Below are 22,377 nucleotides of genomic sequence, written 5' to 3' on the forward strand. Positions count from 1 at the left end.
CTGGGTGCCAAGTGTTATACTTACCAATTTACATATATAATCTAATCTATACAAAAACACAGGCTTTAGAATGACCAGGGAAATGCATATACAAAGGTTTTGACAAATTATATGAATACATATAGCATTTATAAGGTGTATAAATTTACATATACTTTATCTTTTTAGAGATGCCTAACAGGACACACATAACATTGTTGTTTTCACATTAGGCTAATACAAGGCGACATAATCAGTGCTTAGCATAGCAGTCTCCCTGCCCTGAATGCGTGGGTAGTATCCCTTGGTTAGCTATTGTCACTGATATAAGACCTTTGTGTGTCGAGTGTTATTTAATTTCCTCCAGTATTGTTTAAGTTTGCTCAAAACAAGCTTCCCATCTTCTCACCAGGTCCTATCTGCTTAGCTGACCTACAATGATGCCATTATTTCCCCTCAACTTTAAATTATAAGATTTATACAGATTGAACTCATAATTCTGAGCAACAAAAGTCTTGCCTGGAAAGGATTACACCACCCCCACGGGGGAATAATTTGTAGTTGTAATGATATAGGACTGACTGTTCGAGATTCCTTTTCAAAAAGAGGCTTCTTGCTATCATTTAAAAAACATCCTTTGGAGTTTTGTTTGTTTGTTTGTTTTGTTTTTTGTCAAAAAGAGGAATGAAAATGAGATCTAGCTACAAGGCTTGGCAACTCATCCCTAATGTTTGCTTTTACTTTAGAAACCCATCTAGGTGTTTATTGCTTTATAAAATGGGATAATTAAGGTGTAATTTTAATTCTTTGTATGATGAACCTGTAGGTATGCCACGTTTTCTTGGATGTACTTGCTGGCTGGTCTCTTTCATGAAACAGGAATGGCCTTCATCACTTACGTCTGTGTCAACCTGTTTTTTGGCATCAATTCCATTGTTTCCCTGTCGGTGGTATACTTCCTATCCAAGGAAAAGCCTAATGATCCGGTGAGGACCCTCTTAGTCTGTTCAAGTTCAGTGAATGTATCAGAAGTTTTAACATGTTCAAGGTGGAAAGATTTTTCTTTATTCTGTCTTCTATAAATAGAAAGAAATATTATTTGCTTCTATTAAAGCTACAGCTTTAAAAACTTCTCTATAAACTCCACCTAGGTTAATGCCTATTATTGTATTTCCTGAGAGTCAAAAACTATTGACATTGGCTAGATCTTGAATGGAGTGATGGAGGTGAAATCAGATATATTGTGTGGTAGTTCATAAATCATGCCACCAATTGGTCAGCTAGACATTTCCCTCATTAACAAAGCCTTATCGTATGGTGGTGTCCAGGAGAATGGCTTAGTTATGTGACACTGGGTTAGGATTCATGGGAACATTCATAAGGGAAAAACCTAATCCATTCCCTTTCAATCACGTGTTGGAATCTACTTCATTGTAAGCATCACTTTCCATTCAGAGCTGAGAGTTATGATTAGTGAGAAGCACTAACAGAGAAGAATAGAGAGGAAATGAAGTCAACTGAGGGACCAACAAGCACACACCAGGAGGAGGAAAATTCACGAGGTGGAAGTAGTTGGCCTCAAGTGTGAATAATGTTGAAAACGAGCCATTTGCTCCTTTTTTGAGATATTGACTCTCCTCCCATCTCATTTCGCCTTTTTAGTCCCTTTCCAAATGGATATCACCTTAGGTTCTGAACCAAGACCTCCCTTATGGGGCACCTACTGATATTCCCTGTCAGACCCTGACACCCTGGCTAGTCCTACATTCCCAAAGTCTGAGGAAGGTCTAGAAGTGATTTTGCCTCTAGACATGGGCCTAACACCTTAGGTCACCTCAAGAAAAACACTCTCTTTACTTGCATTTCAATAATAAACCTCCACCATTTGGTTATAGTAAATATGTCCATGAAAATTCAGCATACGTGTGAAATAATGGCTGATCCAGACAGAATTCTCAAAATTTGTCTACATCTAACTTTACATGTTTGTTCATTTGTTGGAGTTCTGACACTGAGCTTTCTTGTTATTTCTCGTTTTTAGACTTTAGAGCTTATTTCTGAAACCCTCAAGCGAATTTTCCTGATTTTTCCTCAATTCTGTTTTGGCTATGGTTTGATTGAACTATCACAACAACAGTCAGTCCTGGACTTCTTAAAAGCATATGGAGTGCAATACCCAAGCGAAACTTTTGAAATGGACAAACTTGGTGCAATGTTTGTGGCTTTGGTCTCCCAGGGCACCATGTTTTTTCTCTTGCGACTTTTAATCAACGAATGGCTAATAAAAAAGTTCAGGTAAGTATAATGAAAGCACAGTTTTTGACATCCATGATGGAACTCAGTTTCAAATATGCAGGAAGGGGTCAATAGCCCATTTTTCCATTAGTAGTATGGAAATGTTTTGGTCAAAAACTTTAAAAATTTTGTAGTGTAATTTGTCATTTGTTTCATTCTAATAAGTAGTTATCTCACCTTACTATGTTTCTACAAGGTTTGCTCTAGAATAAGGAAAAAAATAAATAAGTACAGCTGTTATCCTTAAAGAGTAAGATTCAGTGGCAGAGAGAAAATACATGCATAAACACAAATTTGAGTTTGGTAGGATAGAAAACACTTTCATGGACAGAAATGAGAAAGAGGATTGAGTATGTGCCATATCGGCAATGAGTTTGGGAAAAACAAGTCGAAATAAAGTGAGGATAGCACCATAAATGAAAAGAAGTGCACATTACAGTGACACAGCATTTCTATTTATAGTAAGTTTTCATACAGATATGTTTGCACAAATGCAGGATTATTTATATATAAGAAAACTGCTCATCACAGTAACCATCTTTAACAGCAAAAGAATGGAAACAACCAGAATGTCCTTTGTTTAAAGACTAGTTAAATTATGGGCATATATTCAGAAATACAACATTATGCATCTTGAATCCTTGGGGAAGAGATTTGGACTTTATTCAGCAAACAAATGGTAGTTCATTAAATGTCTTGAACAGAGAGTGCCATGATCAAATAATGCTTTGGGGGTGCCATTTTGTGGAGCTAGTGCAGAGCAGAATGGGACAGTCAGACACTGGCACAGCTTGAGGCTCCTGTAGCAATCTAGATGGGGAGCAAAAGCTCTCCATGAGGATAGAAATAGAGATGATTCATGGCAGAACAGTATAAGAGACTGTTCTGAATGGATTTTGTAATAGGGAAGATTCAAAGAAAACATCACAATTAGATAGGTCTCTGGACCTATCATTAAAAGAAACAGAGACATTATGAGGAAGACCTGGATTGATGTGTTGGATTTTCACATTTTATTTGTTTGGTTTGGTTTTGGTATTTGTTAGGCAAGATATTGAGGTGAGTTTGGAACTTAGTGAGTTTGCAGAGCTGATAACCCTAAAATATTGTCTAGATCCTGAGTGAGACATTGATAGTGAAAAGCATATAGAATGAAGAATGATGCCCTATTATTGATAATTTTAAAATAGATCTGCTTATAGCATTGTGCGTATAGTTAACTTAAAGCTTAGTTAAGAAAATGGATTTCATGTTTTTTGTTACCACAATTTTGAGAGAGAGAAAGAGAGAGAGGTGAAGAAGAGGAACAGGAAGGTTTTTATGTTAGTTTGTTTGTTTATTGTTTTAAAAACATGATGGCTGTTCTTGGGCTGGTAGTTGTTGATTTTACTAATAATTCTGAACCCCCTCTTGGAGACTAACTTAAGACACATTTTTATCTCCTTGTTACTGAATTTAGGGTTCAGAATTTTAACAGTGGATCTGTAAACATTTAAGGCATGGAAACCAAAACCACTTCCTAAATACCACAGTGAATATGGTGAAGAGAGTTCATACTAGTTTTTTAGTTATTTGCATCACAGAGTACATGATAAAATTTAAAAGAAGCATAATAATGGATGGTATACTTTCAGCAAAGTGAAAACACATTAGAACATATCAAAACTGAGTGCTGATCTTTCATAATCATTGATGTAAAATCACTGGGTCCATTTCTTAGACTCTTCTTCAGAAAATTTAGCTCCTCACCTGTGGCAGAGACAATAGATGAAGATGAAGATGTTCGGGCTGAGAGACTGAGGGTGGATAATGGTGCTGCTGAGTTTGACCTGGTCCAGCTCCATCGTCTCACAAAGACGTACCAACTCATCCACAAAAAGATTATTGCTGTAAACAACATAAGCATCGGGATACCTGCTGGAGAGGTAAGGAACTATGTCATGTTTCTATTCTTTTACGTGGCATAAGTTACAAAAATCTTCAGTTATTTAACTTCAATTTTTTTTGAAATATGAAACTTAAGTTCTGAATATTTCCATGAGATATGTGAGTGTGTGTATATGTGTGTGTGTGTGTGTGTGTGTGTGTGTAATTTACATGTCTATGTTACTTGCCCTGTGAATCTTCCCTCTTGGCAGGGGGATTCATTAATAGCAATCCCACAGCAAGTCCGGATCCCTTACCCAAATTCCTCTTCTCTCTGGGGTGGACTTTCCTGCAGAGAGCCTGTTCAGACAGGGTATTCTCTTCAATATTTCATTTCCAGACCTTTCCAAAAAATACCATGAGGAAATCAGAAGTTCTCGAAAAAAAAAAAAGGTCCTAGAACAGCATCTATTTATATTCTTGCTATTTTCACAGACACAATATGAAGGCAACTTGAAAAAAAGAAAAGAAAAAGAATATGGCTATTTCCTTTAGTTTTCTGAGAAGAACTGCAAACTTCATGCACCCAATTTATTAAAAAATATCGCTTTAGCAGCTTATTCAGTAAAGTTGTGATTTTTGTGTGAATAGTTTAAAAATCTATAAATGTAATTACATCATTGGGTGAGCATATCTTACTGGTGGGGTATTTTATGGGTGTCACAGAAAGGGGTGCTATTGCAATATGTAAAGCAGATCCTCTGTATGTATAAATGTTCACATGGCAAAAGGAAAAAAAAAAAAAACACATATCCATTTCTTTTAAAAGAGAAAGCTTTACCAAAGTATCAAACACCACGAATAATTCTAATGGCTTATTTTTCTTGGAAATGATTTTTCCAGGGAAGAGGGAAAGAGACAACAATAGCAGTGTATCTAAGTTTTTCATCTTTTTCTCCCTCAAACTAGTGCTTTGGCCTTCTTGGGGTGAATGGAGCAGGGAAGACCACCATATTCAAGATGCTGACTGGGGACATCATTCCTTCCAGCGGAAACATTCTGATAAGAAATAAGACTGGGTATGAAAAGCTTAGGCTTTCACTTACTGAAAGCACCAAAATTAAAACAATTTCAGTGAACGTTTTATGTAATTTTGTGGTTGTATTATTAAATTTTTAGGCGGAGGGAAAAAAGCTATTGAAGTAAAGGGATATTTTTACACCTTAAAGTATGACTTTGATAGTGGGACTATTTTATCCCCTTTTATCAAAATTACCAACCACCATGACCAAAATAGAGCCACCTTCCCAACATTTGGGGACCAAGGAAGACAGGTCTTTTGAAACTCACATGCTTTTGATCTTCTCCATTCAGATCGCTGGGCCTCGTGGACTCTCACAGCTCCTTTGTTGGCTACTGCCCTCAGGAAGATGCCTTAGATGACCTGATGTCAGTGGAAGAACATCTGTATTTCTATGCCAGGGTGCATGGAATTCCAGAAAAAGATATTAAAGAGGTGAGTACACATATGAAAAACTCGTTCCTTTGAAGACCATTGCTGTTCCTGTTTCTCAGTCCACTACACCCCCCAGGAAACTAACTTGACATCTGGAAAACCGTGACATTTTCCTCCTAGTGATGACAATGAACCCGACTTAGCTTGATTGTGTGTCCTGCATACACACCTATGAACTTAGCTTTAGAAACTCCTCAGCCGTGTTTGTTCAGTTACCCTTTTAAGAACTGTCAAACAGAGGATCATGCTTGCATTAGGCTATGAGTTGGGCCTTGGATGCTGATGCCTGTACTTCCTTTGGTGTCCAAATAAGCATTGACACCTACAATTAACTGCCAAATGTCTGAGTAGCACAGAACAGCTTCCATTTTTATTTATTTATATTTTGATGTTGGGGATTGAACCCAGGACCTTACACATGCTAAGCACACGCCCTACCACTGATCTATGTCCCCAGTCCCCCATTTTGACTTTTAATCTGTGAGTCTATCTCACTGCAGCTATTTGCCTTTGTAATGGGATGGCTAACCCTTAGGGCAGTTTCCTCTGTTTCACAACCCTGGAGACCTGCTGTATAAAGTCCAACCAGGATTTCATTATTTGCCAGGGCTATTTAACTACAGAAATAACCACAAGAACCCATGATTCCTAATGCACTAAAGTTTTGATAGTGGGTCAGTTTTAAATAGACTTAAAACCTTTGTGACAAATCGCCTCTCAGTAAGAAGAAAGATGAAGCAGTGATGACAATCAATGAGAAACCTGCCTTTGAATTCTGTTTTAGTTCTTTTAAGCTTTTAAGCTTTATAGGAGAATCCTGTGGTAATACAGCATAAAATACAATTTGCAGTTGTAAACACCCCCCCCCACACACACACACACACACATATTTGGGGAAAAGAATCCCATTTGAAAATGAGTCTCTGAGGAATTGCTTTTTATTTCTTTAAATAAACCATGAATTTTGAAATGGGTCTTTGAAAATGGAAATAAAAAATCTATGTTGAATTTAAATGTTTGCTTTTTTTTCTAGATCTATATTGTCCATGACAAATATTTTTTTCCACAAGCCGATTTTCTTCTATTTGATGCTTTAAGGGTTTGGGCAGGGAAAGGTCAAGATAATTCTTCTTTTATTATCCACAGACTGTTCATAAACTCCTTAGGAGACTTCACTTGATGCCCTACAAGGACAGAGCTACCTCTATGTGCAGTTATGGCACAAAAAGAAAATTATCCACTGCGCTGGCCTTGATAGGAAAACCTTCGATTCTACTGCTGGTAAGAGATTCATTAGGAAAAAGGCTAGTAAGTAGTTTAAACACCATATCCTCTTGTGCATGCTAGCAATTTCATCATCTTTATTCAAGTCAATATTTAGTGACATCTTACCACATGCCAGCTATTGTGCAAAGATGCACCATTGAATTAAGGGAATTTACATCAGCACAGAACTTATGACCACATAGGTCCTCAGAAAACATTTTTTTTTTTTTTTGTCTCCTGAAGCAATGTGGGTTTCAGTGAAAATGATTAGCATGGGAATGGGAATTAACTGAGACAAATTCAGGGTATTCAAATCACTAAGTGAAGTTATGGAATGTGGCAAAAATTTAATTCCCATATATTGACAAAATCATTATCTGTTGGGAACCCATGGGATAAACTGGGATTTTCCGTTTTTTAGGAGGACAGGCATATTTTACAACAATGTGTTGTGCTATGATTTTATTTCTTTGAAGCTTAAAAATATGAATTACCTAACCTGAAATGGGATGGATAATATACCATGCTATTTTGTCTGAATTTAGGAGAAGGAGAGCAAGAAACCTATTCTACATTCATATTTTAATTAAGAGTTGGAAAATTAAATTGATCACCTGAAAATAAAAATTGCACCTAGGAAGATATAGTATTCTGTCCTCCAGGCCCAATATTGAAGAAGGATTTATTTCAGAGAAACAAACTTGCCCTTATTTTAGAAGATCCCCTTCATTCAGTGACCTCCAAACTCTGAAAAAGAATTAACTTATGCAATAAAAATCCAGTTATAAATCACCACATTATTCCAGAGTTAAGTCATACAGTGGATCAAATCATTGAAATTGCCCAGATAGAATGATGCACAGCCTAGCTTTCTGTAATACCGGCAGCTTCTAATGCGTCGCATCCCTGCCAATCGATGCTTATAATAGAATTCTATTGTGTAAGTGTCCCTTAAATTGAACACAACAATCCTTAGGCACCCTTGTGAGATAATACATGTAAAACATTTTAAAATATTAAAAGCACTACTTAAATGCTGTATAGTAATGAGCCCAAAGAAATTCATGTTCTGAGAGAAAGACCCTATTTTCTCCTTCTACATTTGTTTACTATGTAAGCTATTTCCTTCAAAAATAGGAACAATGACAGTCTATATTTTACTGTTTCCCCAAATTAACACTCACTCCTTTCTTTAAATTTAACATGTTAGGGGCTGGGGCTATAGCTCAGTGGCAGAGTGATTGCCCAGCATGTGTGAGGCACTGGGTTTGATCCTCTTAAAAATAAACAAATGAAATAAAGACATTCTGTACATCTACAACTGCAATTTTTTTAATTTAACATACTACTATAAAAATAAGCCACTGATTATCCCATGTATGTATTTTCCACTTCAGATACATTTTTAAATTTTTACCTACTCTTGACCTATATTTTGTTTCTTTAATCATCTGTCAGGATCTATTATTGCTTATTTAGATTATCTGCTGTTGCATTTTGAATTTGGCGTCTGAACACGTTTGAAAACATCATTTACTTTGAAAAATAATGTCTATTTCTACTTGGTAACTTCTGCAAATCTTATTTTTGTTTTCCAAGGAGTGTTAAATTTCAATTAATAACATAAAACTAAAAATATGCCTCCAACATATTAACTGAAATGTCAAATTGTGTTCTTTTCTGCTTCACATAACACGTTATCACTCGCCGTCACAATTCTGCTTTCATGAGCAAGATAGCAATCTTGTTGATGTAGCTCCCTATATATATGTGACAATGTAGAATTAAATGTAAAACTCCTGCCTTGTCAGTAACTGAAGCAGAATTTTTTTCTAAAGAAACCTAAGAGATGGATGTAAAGCCACAGGGTGTCAACTTTACTGAGACTTTTTTTTTTTAAAACAGATTGACAATTTTATATAGTTAATTTTGAGCTTTTTGACGGCAGCAGAAAGAGTCCTATTAAGTATAAAACAAGTTTAGTCACAGGACTTCGAAAACAGATTTCTGTTCTAGGGAATTGAGATGCAGTGATTCATGTAAAGAACCTCATCAAAACTTAATTAATTTGATAAATTTTTCTTGTAACTCCCTATTAAGGATGAGCCGAGCTCTGGGATGGATCCTAAGTCGAAACGGCACCTCTGGAAGATCATTTCAGAAGAGGTACAGAACAAATGTTCTGTCATCCTCACGTCTCACAGGTAAATCGAGGGCAGGACCTTTAAAGTCAAACGGCACCATTTTAGAATGATAGCTGAAAAAAGCAGTTCCATGTTATCTATTTAGATGATCAACACCACAATTGTATGGAAGGGTTTCATGTTTGTAGACTACGGGCAAGTCAAGCAGGTTTCATGGTGAGAATATTGGGATGAGGCAGAGTGTAAGATCTAAGCAGTGTTTTTGAAAACAATTTTTCATGGACCTATAGCCCTCTTAACTCAAGGATGGCTCCCTATTCCCTATCAAATAAAGTTCAGGATCCTTAGGCTTAGTGTGCAAGGCCTCCTGGCCTCATCTAATCTCCAGCCTCTTTTTCCTGCGACATTTCTGCTATCAGTTGTCATGAACAGCTCATGGTTCTGCATGCTCGCACTACCTCTTCCTATCTCCTTCCTTCAGCTGTGCTTTCTACTTGAAATAGTCTCTTTACCAACTATCTCTGGGGTTCTAATCTTACCAGTTTTTCCAGAACCATTTCACTGGCTTTTCCTCCCATGAAGTAGTCCCCCTGAATCAGCTAAATATAAGAGGTACTAAAGCATTTTATCTGTGGCTTTCTTATGAGGTTGGCCTTGTGCTGTAATTTGGATTAAGTTCACCTTGCATTATAATGATCCTATAGTGGAAAAAAGTATTGGATTTGTTTATTACCAAGAGACTTATTTATATCTTAACTTTGTCCTCAGCACACCGGAGCAGATCATTTCATTTCTATGAACATTTGCATGAAGTAGACAGGGTGATGCGTAAGATTGCCTCCAGTTCTCATTGTCCATGAAATGAGAGAGCATGTAATTGAGTACAGGTTAACTAGTTATAAATCCAAAACATAAAAGCCAACCAGAGTATGAGGCATAATGAAAAAGCTTGGGGTTGTTTTAGAAACCTTTCTTAGGAAATGTACATCCTGAATCAGAGCCTAAAAGATTTTGAAAGAAATATTGTTTTTGATAGAGGGGGCATTCTAGGTGAAAGAGATGGCCTTGAGTTTTAGAGGAAACACTAATAAACCCAACCTGAAGACATCCCATTTATATTTTAAGAGATTCTATTTTTTTATTCTCCTCCAGGAGAGATTTCTAAGGTGCTATAATGAAATGATTAAACTTGTGCTTATGAACTTCAACCCAGTTTTCTATGCTCTGAATGTTGATGTGATTCTGCTGTCTTTCAGCATGGAAGAATGTGAAGCCCTCTGTACCAGGCTGGCCATTATGGTGAATGGGAGGTTCCAATGCATAGGATCTTTGCAGCATATAAAAAGCAGGTAAAGAACGAATATGTTGTTTAACACATTGTGTAAGACTGTCAATCTAATGGTGCCTCAGTTAGTTTCAAAGATTATCTCAGCAACCTGTTTTGCATGTAGTAAAACAAGTATGGAAAAGCTAATCATTGTAAGTAATCATTGACTCACCTTAAATTTACATTATTTTATTAAGGGTTTATTATACTTTTTTATTAATAACTCCAATCTTTGAAGGCCTAAAGCTAATAATAATAATAATAATAATAATAATAATAATAATAATATAAAACAAATAATGTACAAATGAAATACTCTGAGGAACTAATTTTAAGAATTTACTGAATAATAAATTAGACCTTGACAAGTATATGAAGGCATAGATTTTTATCTAGCATGTTCATTTGCCATTTGCCCAGGTTTTCACTAAGCTATGTGACACTTTTAGCACGTTGAAAATCTTTTAATCAGAAATACATGGAGAAATGTGCATAAATATTATATTATCATCAAATTCAAATTAAATTAATAGTTTCTATTCAGCAGGGTGTATATGCATTTATACATATCCATGTTAATCTCCAAACTTCAGGATGATACTTTATACCTTCCTGCAGAACAACCTGACTTTCTTATAAAATAGCATTAACCAAGATAAGGAAAAAAAGATAAATGAGGCCTTTTGTTGCTCTTAGGGAGTTTGTTTTAACTTGTTTAAAAACGCTACTCTTGGTATAGTTAATTCCAGTATATTTATTTAGTATTTATTTTTAAACCCCCAGTAATTTTGATCTTCACTGTTATTACTGAATCTCCAATGCCCCACTTCTCAAAGCTTTTCTTACTTTAAATTAGAAACTATTTAACCCCAGAAATTGCCATCGTTTGCCAATTTATTGATGTCAAAGAAAGTCAAGATTTTATGTTTTCCTTTCCAATGTTGCTTTTGCCCAAAGAATCTGACTTAGTATAGAGGTAGAAATAAATAAGAAACCAAGGCAGTGAACTTATTTCAAGTTTGCAACATGCCCTGAACTTTTATGGCAAAATGATAGTCTTTATATAAGAAATGGGGTCGTAATGGTTGGCTCGGGTCCTATTTCATTATCTAGAATTTCAGGGGAGCTATTTTGGCAAAATGTAACTCATACTGTATTTTGCACTTTTTCTTTCTAGGTTTGGACGTGGATTTACTGTCAAGGTTCACTTGAAGAATAACAAAGTGAGCATGGAGACCCTCACGAGGTTCATGCAGCTCCACTTTCCAAAAACGTACTTAAAAGTAAGTGTAACTAACCTGCCTGTGGCACTTGGCCAGCTTTGACACTCAGAATATCTGACATCACAAGGAATGTCCACCATGTTAGTTTCAAGTTGCATAAGATACTCTGAAGCACACTTGATATGAACAAAGAATTTCAAATGATTTATTTTTATACCTATTTAAAGTTAACATAGTCCTTTCATATACACAGGCATTTATTTCTCTCTCATACAAAAGTTTCATGACCATACAATATTTGTTTTCAAGTTTTATACAGTGCCAGTTTACTAGTTACATATGTTTTGGAATGGAGGGATGACAGGTATTACATGACCAAGGGCACTTCTTAGGGAAAAAAATGTTAGTGAGTTCCAGAATGTTATAGCTGGAGGAGGTTAACTCCTTTGTTCCCCTCACTTGAAAAATAAACCCACAAAGATTTGTATAATCCTCAAGCCCCACAGTAGTTGAAGTATAGTTTTGATTTTTAACTGACATGTGCATTGTGTAGCCACAGGATGGACACACAAGATTATATGCAGCGTGTTCTTAAAATTAATGTACTTCCTTCTGGGAGAGCAATTTATAGAAGATGATGAAATGGAAAATAGTCATTTAAAAAAAAAATCAGACCTGGATTAATGAAAAGAAGCCACAGAGCCATGGGCTGAGCCCAGATGTGCTGGGTGATACCCAGCAAGACACAGAGTCTCTGATCTTTGTTTTTCTCATATGTAAACAAAAATCAACATCTACTTCACAACATTGATGTTAACTTTAAATAGGTATAAAAATAAATCATTTTAAATTCTTTGTTCATATTAAGTGTGCTTCAGAGTATCTGTGTGTCCATAAGGATACTTCATATTCTATAAAGCACAATATTAATGTGAACTGATTTTTAAGAACAAAACAATGCATCTTTAAATTAATTCTTGTATCTTTACAAATTACTTTTGCCTCAGCCTCCACAGGCTTTGGCTAACTTCTGTAGGAAATAATAGCTTTCATGATTGTTATCAAGACCCATTTCTATCATTTAAATTTAAATCAAATTTTAAAGTTAAAGGATACCTTTATGCACAAATTTTGTCGGTCATACACTTTTTCTTTGGGTAAATTTCTGAGCTGAAATCTTTATTTACTGAGTGATGAAATTACATTTTCCCTGGTCTGTTCCTCTGGAGACCAGTGCCATACAAGGCAAATGAAGTGATGATAAAAGTTTGATTTTTCCCTGAGCAGACCATGCTTTACAAGTCTGCAGTGGTTTCTACATCTCTAGAAAGGAAACAGCCAGAGCAACAATCAAAGGTAGAAATAAGGAAAGTGGTCAGATAACCGTGATAGGCATAATGCAAAAAAGAGTCCATCAGGGAGGTCAGGCACTGAGCAGAGGGGTGAAGAAAAAGAGATCTTGAGGAATAGGCGCTGAAACACGCCATCCGGACCTGATCCATAGAAACCACAGGGGTAGATTCTGAAATAAGAAATCATCCCAATCGTGGTGTTTAGAAAGATTGCTGTAGCTGCTCCATGCTAGAATAAATCAGTGTCCATTTCTAAGGTTCTGAGGAGACTATTGCAGCAACTTGGATGTGGAGTGATAAGTATCAAGTTAATAATGTCAATGATGCAAATAGAGAGGAAAGGTTCAATTTGAAAGACATCTTAGAGGAAAATGAAAGACATAGTAACCGATTCAATATTCAGAAAAGTGGTGTTATTGATACTCCAGGGCAGTAAGAATAGAGTACTAGTGATACCATTGACTAAAATTTTAAAAACTGAAAAGAATCTTAAGGAGACTTGAGAACAAATATGACGTCATTTGGATGAGTCTCTCCTACAGTGCTTTTGAAATGTAACATCTTTAGCCAATAGAAATTGAGCAGCTCATTTCCAGCCTTTTAGAACAATTGTAACATAAAAATGCAATTTCTAAAATTGATCTCAGAGAAAGATTATGTGAACGGAGCATAAGCTGATGTGTGAGGTACCATTCTGCAAATTTTTTTTTTCAGGCAACATTATGACTTTAGAAGTGAATATGAGTGCAGAATGCTTTGGAATTTTTATTAACTTTTTAATTTGTTTTCTCTTTAACGTTCATAAAATTTTTCATCTCATCTCTACAAGCTGTTAGATTGAAAACACCCCTTATTTACACAGTAGCATCAAATTCAGTGGAATGAATTTCAATATTTTTCTTAACTCTCAATAAAGTAATATCTAATCAAGTCAATATTACCTAACATTGCAAAATGATTTATTTCTTTTGGTTCCCATAGGATCAGCACCTTAGCATGCTAGAGTATCATGTGCCAGTCACGGCAGGAGGAGTAGCAAACATTTTTGATCTGCTGGAAACCAACAAGGCTGCTTTAAATATCACAAATTTCCTAGTGAGTCAGACCACTCTAGAAGAGGTAAGGTGTATGCTACGATCCATGTGTACAGTGTCACATATTAATTATTATGCATCCTGGTTATTTCTTTTTAATGACATTCAATTTATTTTTAATTGAAGCAACATCTAATCTTGCACCTGAAAAACTTAGCAAAGAGCCTCATTTATTTTGGGATATTGAAAAAAAGAAAAAGATGTGAAAGGCATTAACTATTTTTTTAAGGAGAAATGAAGATTTTTCTATTCTTTGTCCATAAGCTTACATATATATGGGAAGCAACAAAACGTACTTTTTGACCTACAAAAAAAAAAAAAATAGCTGTCAATGCTGTCCTTACTCTCTCCTGATAGATTTTATAAGGACATTTCATTGGCTTCCTGGATTAGGTGGAATGGGAGAAGACCGAGAGAGAATTTGCAGAACTTCATGTAGACTAAATTCACACAATTAAAGCAGCCACTGCAGAATCCTGTTCTTCTACTTACATCTGTCTTAATTACATTTATATTCAACAGCTAGAGGCTGAGTAGGTCATTCATCATCACCTCTGCACTGTCTTAACTAAGTTCAGCCCAGCCATGACATGTAGAATGTTTGATTGTGTCTGTCATTGAAAAGGGTCTGAAAATAAGTCCTGACAGGCCTCTGTGTCAATGTATCATGCTGCATTTTATGAATAACTTTTTTAATGGGGCTTTAGGCATCTTAATAGGGACTTAAGATAATTATGGCTTTGCTAACACAAAGATTTAGTCTTTGATTTGTGACCAACTACCAGCATCATGCCTGGCAAAAACTAGACACTTGATAAATAGTTTTTGGATGAATCGATGTCTAATAGACTTAAGGACTTCCTGTTAAATAATTGGCTAACTAAACAGAATGTGGGCTTTCTATACAAATCCTATGTTGGTGCATTATCCCTTGAAACTAGTGACATTTCTCTCAACATTTCTATATAAACATTTGCTAGGAGTTTTGAACTGGACTCCTTGTTTATACTTGATAGAGATATTGATGTAAATCATATGGATTCAGATATGTAACTATAGATATTCAGCTATAGCTTTAGATTCAGATATGATTATAGATGTAATCTCAGTCATAAATACAGTCACAGATGTGTTATTTTCAAACTCCAGGTAGAACTGACTGCATAAAAGGACTCCAAGTGAGGATATGTATATACCTATGGGCATGCGCCTACAAAATCTGGCTTTCTGATTTGCTTTTCCATTTTGTGTGTGTGTGTGTGTGTGTGTGTGTGTGTGAGAGAGAGAGAGAGAGAGAGAGAGAGAGAGAGAGAGAGAGAGAGAAATTAGCCTTATTGTCTCCTTTGGTTTATCAGCAATAATGGCCTTATTTTCCTTTTAAAAAAAATAACAGGTTTTCATCAACTTTGCCAAAGACCAAAAGTCCTATGAAAATGCTGATACCAGTAGCCAAGGTTCCACCATAAGTTTAGACTCACAGGATGACCGGATAGAGTCTTAGCATCTGCAACTCATTCAATTTCAGCAAATGGCTAATGGATGCGTTTTGAAGAAGACATCACTTCCTCAAAATCTCTTCATTTTTGAAGTGTTATACTATCCAGCAAGTTGCCATTGTGTAAGACTTAAAAGTTATAAATGAAAAGTTTATTTTCCTGAGGTCAATGAATGTTATTGTTACTGGAATGGAATTCTGTATATTCAACACTGTGAGCATAACGTATGTGTTCTTACGCAAAGGTGAGACCACCTGTTGTCTTAATTTATTACTTTCAATAAAAAGATAGCCTAAAAGGCATGTATATTAGTAGGTGGAAAGTAAGAGTGAAGAAGAAAAGTAAGGTGGATTGGGGTAGGTAAGGTTGGTGAACAAACAAAATAATTTATTTCTAAAAAATAACAGGATGCACATCATCATGAATACGAGTGCACTGTGATATGTAAAGTGCTAAGATTAACATTGGCAGTAAACTGAGAGCACAATGTCTACAGGGTGTGTGTGTGGGGGTGTGTGTGTCATGGTTAGTACCATGTGAATACAATTGGGAACATACTGAACCCAAAGAAATGCCTTTCTACAAGATGCCATAGAGGGACAGTTTACCCTGGTGGTAAGCAGAACTTGAGTTCCTTCCTGGCCTGCCTTGCCAATCATAAGGCTCAGGTGGAAACAGAAACAAATTGTTCAGATGGGCAGATACAAACCCTGAAAACTGATTAAGAGTTCATGTGCTGCTGGCAGGCGACATTTTTTAAACTCTTACAGAAACCCTCATATTCCACGTTTCTCCTCGGGAAATGTTTCTGTGGAGGGAAAATGAATATGAACATAATTTTCAGCTGATTGCCCTGCTGACCCAGAATTGTGTGAATGGCTTTGGATAGACTTCATAACAATGCTGAGTTACGTAATCCTCAAGGAAGGTGCTGTATGTACTGTGTGTGTATGTGTGTGCGTGCTTGTGTGTGTATATGCACACGTTTGCCATTTTGGGCACAATTGTTTGTTTCAAAAACCAATAAACTCCAAGTTTAGGAAAAAAAAAAACATTCGTGTTGTCATTTCATTTCTTTGAGAAGAGCCAAGAAACTAAAAATATAGGTCATGTGGCCCACAAGTCCCATGTGTTCTGTCCCCGCTTTCCTCTCCGTCCTCAACTCCAACCACCTCCTCTGGCTCTTTAGGATCTAGTCATGCTGGACTCCTTCAGGTTTTCTAATGCTTCAAGCTCCTTTGCATCTCCAGACCTTCACACATGCTGTTCCTTTGTGGGAGATGCTCTTCCCTCACCTTTTGTGCCCAACCAACAGTCTTCAGAAATGTTACACTTTCTCAGAGAAGCTTTACTGCCCTGCTTTCTCTGTTGAAATCTGACTCCCCGATCTTCTACTACCATATTTGTTTGTGCCTCCTACTTTTCTGTCAAATCATGCAGAGTAATTTGTCATCTATGCAGATTTAAGAATACATAACAGATAGCAACATGATTTATCTTGGGATACCAAAATGCTCCTTGAGTGAGTATAATGTATAGATAAACCTTTTGGAGTAAAAGAGTAGTTTTAATAATGTGGATGTCCTCAGGGACCAAAGAGACAAAAAAAGATGGCCGGGCTTCATCAAAAAAGAAAAGGAATCTGCTTCCTGGAATTTGTCTTTGTTCTGGTTGATTGGTTGCTTGACTCCTTCCGAGCAATGGCGGGAAGGAAAAGTACAGAAAACACATTGAAGAAAGAGGAATCAGTGAGATAATGGACATTTGAATACTGAAGAGAGAGGAAAATCTGGCAAGAGAGGGAAGTGGTTGAATGGACTTTTGAAACTACGAATATCCAAGTACTTTTTTCACATTTATTCACTCTGCGTCCTTACTGTGGGCAGGCCTTATTACCATCAAATCTTCATTAATCATATTTGCAAAGACTTCACATGAGTGAGTGTCCTGTGGAAACAGGAAGACATCCGCTCACATCTTCTTCCTTTGAGGGGCAGAACAGTACTGCTTCAATCTCAGAATGAGAAGCCTAAAGGCAGAGGGGACCATGGGAAGGGATGCCCTGGGACGTGCTGAGAAGGGCTTCTAGCCATCCCCAGGACATAGATGGAAGATTCCAGATAATCTTATCTACCTCTCTGTGGGCAGGAGAGCCACATTGGCTCTGGACTACTCTAACTGCACATTTATTTGAATGGGTAGTATTTCTTTCCCTCGTTAGATTTGGAATTTGTCAAGACTGAGATCTATTTTGATCTTCCTGACCCTCCCAGCAATATCTGCACACACAATAAGTAGTTGTGGCACTCAATGAATACTTGTTGGTCAAATGAATAAATAAATGAATGAGAAACAAAAGAGAAGCTGGCATAGTTGATATGGTAACCGGTAACCAAGCATCCTTATTTTGTTTAAATTTCTGAAATGCAATGCATTTTCCCATGAGGTATCTTATTCAGAGAAAAGAAAAAGGAAAGATGATGGTTGATTCCATGTTACAGATATTATGGTGAATCCACTGGGATGGGAGGATTTTGATTTCCTTTTTGGAATTAGAATTCTAATGCTTTGCTTTTGTATATTTCTGCACATTTATTTCTACTCCGTCTTGTTTTCTGTTAGGATGTACTATATGTGAGTTTCTTGGGCCCTTTTTACATGAAAGTAAGGAACACACATGAAAAACTATCTTTGAGCTCACATCCCTTTGGGCTTCTCTGTAATAGAGAAAGTGTTTTGAGACGTCCCAGTTCTCAGAGGATTGCCTCCACTCTAGATAACACATACAGAATCTCCTTTTTTTATGTGCATTATTTGAATTACCTCTGAGGAATGTGGCAATTTTCACTTCATCTATAAAACCCAATTTTCATAATGTTAAAATATTGTATATAAAATCAGAAGAATGGGAAAATGATACACAAACTACCTTCTCCAAATATGCTTTCTGCCTGGCTGATCCACTCAAATGGACAAATGGCAAATGCTAACCTGTGTGAAGATGGTGGAGAGGGAGTGGGCTCGCAGTCTCTTTCCCCACCTTACCCCAGTAGTCAGCTTGCTTCATTAACCAAAGCTTCTCAACCCAAGGCAGTGGCATAAAAGAATATTTCATTTGGCATCATTTATTACAAGAATAATCCTATCTTTCCTTACTTATAAATCCAGACTGGTTTTCCATAATCTGAAAAATGAAATGCAGACTCCTTAACTGACCCTCAGAGTATTTCATAATCTGTTCTCAACTCTTCCATCTCTCTTTCCTATGTAGTCTCTGCTCTGACCACATGAATTTCCTATTACTATTTACATCAGATCCTTTCCAAGTTCCATGTGACTTTTCTCAAACTACTTTCCTCCTGGAAGACTTCTTCTCCCTCTGTTCTCAGCTTATATTTAGAATCTTCTCTTCGCCACCTTTCTGATATGTCATTTCTTTAAGGAAAATTTCCCAGAGAGCCTCATGCGAAACGAACCATTCTATTTTCTGCATTTTTGTGTATACCTCTACAGAATCATCTCCATAAATTGTTGTACATGTCTCTCTTTTCCCATTATACTCTAAGTTCCATAAGGGTAGTGACTCAGAATTTTCTCATCATTGTATCTCAAATATCCAGTACAATATCAATACATTCTTGTTGCTCAGTAAATCTTTAAAGGAAGAAACAGGTCTATTTCAATTTAGAAATATTTTTATAATTTTTTTCCTTAACTTTTTTTTCACAGTCATGTTTGCTTTAGTTTTAGAGACTATTAAACTTTAAAGCTAATTGCTGGGGGAAATGTGCAGATAACTGACATTTTAAATTAAAATGTGCATCCATTAAAAATGCCAAGCATTGGACATACTATCATTTTATTAATAGTATTGCCTATGATTGTGTTTACCCAAGGATATTGAAACTAGAGATGGTATTTAAATCAAATTCTTTCATCAAAATAGAGCTATGCTTAATCACTCGTGTTATACAAGAAGAAAAAGCAAAGTAAGACATCGTTACAGTTAAAATAACAGCAGCTATCATTTACTGGTGTTACATCATTGTGAAACATTGGGGTAAATACACCACACTTATTTTATTCTTTTTTAATTCTACAACCAATTTCCAACTCATATAGACCCTTTAGTTGATTAGAACACTGATGTTTAAGAAAATGTAATTATCTTGCCTAAAATCATTTAGCCAAAACATAAATTTGACTCAACACACCATATCCTGATGTAGACCACACACAAAAACATTTGAATATGTTAATATAGATACACAAAATGCACTAACAACTTAGTGGTAAGTTGTATTTTTGTCTGTGTTCACTTGGAGAGAAAACCTCTAACCCTTTTCACCCTGATTACTGCTCCCTTGACTTCTGCAGTTATCTCTAGTATGTATTTTTGAAATGAACAAGAAGACCTGTGGAGAGAAATAAAAGTTTCCTTGTCCTCTTTGACAAGTGTACTCCTCCCTTTGTGAGGGCTTTGTTCTTATGACTTAATCACCTCCCAGATGCCCACCTCTCTACATCACAATGGGGATTCAGTTTCAACATGAGAATTTTGAGGACATACAAACATTCAGACCATAGCAGATGCTATAATAATTTTTTTCTTAACTTCCTTTTCAGATTATTCATTGTTTAATGTAAAGAAATGCAACTAATTTTTGCATGTTGACTCTATGTCCAGCTACTCTACTAAATTCATTTATTAGTTCTAGTAGAGTATTTTTTTATTTTATCTTTTTTTAAAATTTTTATTGTTGGTTGTTCAAAACATTACATAGTTCTTGATATATCATATTTCACATTTTGATTCAAGTGCGTTATGAACTCCCATTTTTACCCCATATACAGATTGCAGAATCACATCAGTCTAGTAGAGTATTTTTAATTTTGTAGAAGTTTTAGAGTTCTCTGTATATCGTCTTTAAGAAGAAATCATTTTACTTCATTTCTAATTTTCATCACTTTTATTTATTTTTCTTGCCTGATTGCTGTGGCTAGAACTTCCAATACTGTGTTAAATAGAAGTGGTGAAAGTTTCTTTGGTTGACTTTCATCCACACTTTCACTATTGTTATAAAGGTCTCCTCTGTTCATATTTATCAGCCACTGATGGACTTAATTAGACTTAATATCTAACATGTATATAATAAAGTACATCATTTCACTTTTTCTCAAATCTTTATATATATAAAATCATTTGGACTTCAAATTAACATTGTCAAGCATGTATTTCCCCTAGATGGGGAAAATGGGCTCAAAGGAATTAGATAACTGACTTAAAGCAACAAATCTAGTAGTAAGTTATATTTTTTACCTGCCCTCCATTCTTGTCTAGCCTCTCTTCTCTGATTTCTGTGGTTCCCTTGTTTCTATTCCAGATTTTCTCCATGATACTGTCAATTATGGTGACCTCTTCCCATCCCAGGAATAAGGATAGGCATCTGACCCAGGGTGATCAGAGTTCCTTATTTCTCTTAACCACTCTTATTAGTTTAAATATTTCAGAACAATTTAGCCCATCATCCCTGAATTGATATTTAAATTTTAGAAGAGATAAATTTCAGGTATTGCTAAACTGGGTGGGGATGAGTCTAGGGTTTCCATTTGACATCTTCTCCATAACATAGAAAGAACTTCCATAATGAATGAAGTCAAGGAAAAATAAGCAGAACTAACAAGCAGAATGATAGGCTAAGTTCTGCTGATTATTTTTTAACCATAGAATTCAGCCATGCCTAAAGGACTGCTCTGGCAAATATGGAGGACAGACAGTGGGGTCCTGCAGAAGAAAGAACCAGCTAGGGAAACCAGGGCAGCAGAATAAGTTGGTAGTTGTAAAAATGGTAAGAAGTGGTCAGATCCTGGGTATATTTTGAAGGTAAAGCTGATAGGACTGTGGCAAATTAGTGATGAGTATATAAGAAAAAGGCAGTCAAGAATGAATATAAGCAACTGGATAAATGGAATTATCATTTATTGGAGAAAGGATAAACTAGCGAGACAAAGAAGACAATTTTTAGAAAAGAAGTCAAGGGCTGAGTTTAAAGGGCATTAATTTGAGAGATCTTAGATCTTTATGTCTGGAGTTTTGGGGAAAGTCTCTACTAGGGAACAAATACGGAAGAAATTGGCATAGAGATAGAAATCAAAGCCACGAGTCTGGATGAAATTATTCAGGGAGATGAATGTGGCTAAAGCAGACCAAAAAAAAAAATCTAAAGAGAACGCCCAGGAGGAATATTTTTAAGACTGAAAGGAATATCCAGAAATAATGTATAACACATAAACCAAGAAAAGAAATTGCTCCTAAAAGGCTGGGAGTGGCTGACCTTGTCTAAGCAGCTGCTTGCTGGATTAAAATAAAGATGGAAAATTGACCACTGGTTTGACATATTCACGAGTGACCTTGACAAGAGAGGTTTCTGTGCAATGACAGGAAGAAAGGCTCAATAATATATTCAATAAAAATATAGGAGGACGGAAAATGGAAATGAAGTGTATAGCTAACTTCTTCAAGGAAGTAGCAGAAAGAGAAAAAGAAAGGTAGGTGGAAGTTGGAGGAGTTACCAGATATTTTTGACAAGGGTTCTTACCTTTTCAAGTGGGGGAAGAAAGGGGTCAGGTTTTCCAATCATGGTGCCTCTACTTCCGATGGTCTCTAAATAGGAATGTCCCCTGACTGACATAATTTGTGGTTTTGTCTCTTTATTGGTTTAGAGTCTAATGGCACTTCCTGACTATTTCTTGCTGTTGGAAGTTTGTAACATCTTCCCTTTTCCCATAGGTACAGTGGCTCTCCCTAGCTCAGCAGTC

General features: G+C 36.1%; 1 protein-coding gene across 1 annotated transcript in view; it reads left to right on the plus strand.

Moving 5' to 3' along the window:
• The window catches only part of Abca12 (ATP binding cassette subfamily A member 12), a 157,144-nt gene extending 141,581 nt beyond the window's left edge, over nucleotides 1–15,563 (plus strand). The window contains exons 43-53 of the mRNA XM_027941876.2: nucleotides 806–965; nucleotides 2,021–2,274; nucleotides 3,995–4,199; nucleotides 5,110–5,219; nucleotides 5,515–5,656; nucleotides 6,803–6,937; nucleotides 9,023–9,126; nucleotides 10,323–10,415; nucleotides 11,571–11,676; nucleotides 13,950–14,087; nucleotides 15,456–15,563. Coding sequence (XP_027797677.2) covers nucleotides 806–965; nucleotides 2,021–2,274; nucleotides 3,995–4,199; nucleotides 5,110–5,219; nucleotides 5,515–5,656; nucleotides 6,803–6,937; nucleotides 9,023–9,126; nucleotides 10,323–10,415; nucleotides 11,571–11,676; nucleotides 13,950–14,087; nucleotides 15,456–15,563 — 1,555 coding nt within the window. The remainder of the gene's footprint in view (nucleotides 1–805; nucleotides 966–2,020; nucleotides 2,275–3,994; nucleotides 4,200–5,109; nucleotides 5,220–5,514; nucleotides 5,657–6,802; nucleotides 6,938–9,022; nucleotides 9,127–10,322; nucleotides 10,416–11,570; nucleotides 11,677–13,949; nucleotides 14,088–15,455) is intronic.
• Nucleotides 15,564–22,377: the final 6,814 nt, after the last annotated feature.

This window comes from Marmota flaviventris, chromosome 11, assembly GCF_047511675.1.
Source record: "Marmota flaviventris isolate mMarFla1 chromosome 11, mMarFla1.hap1, whole genome shotgun sequence".
In the NCBI taxonomy this organism is placed as follows: Eukaryota; Metazoa; Chordata; class Mammalia; order Rodentia; family Sciuridae; genus Marmota; species Marmota flaviventris.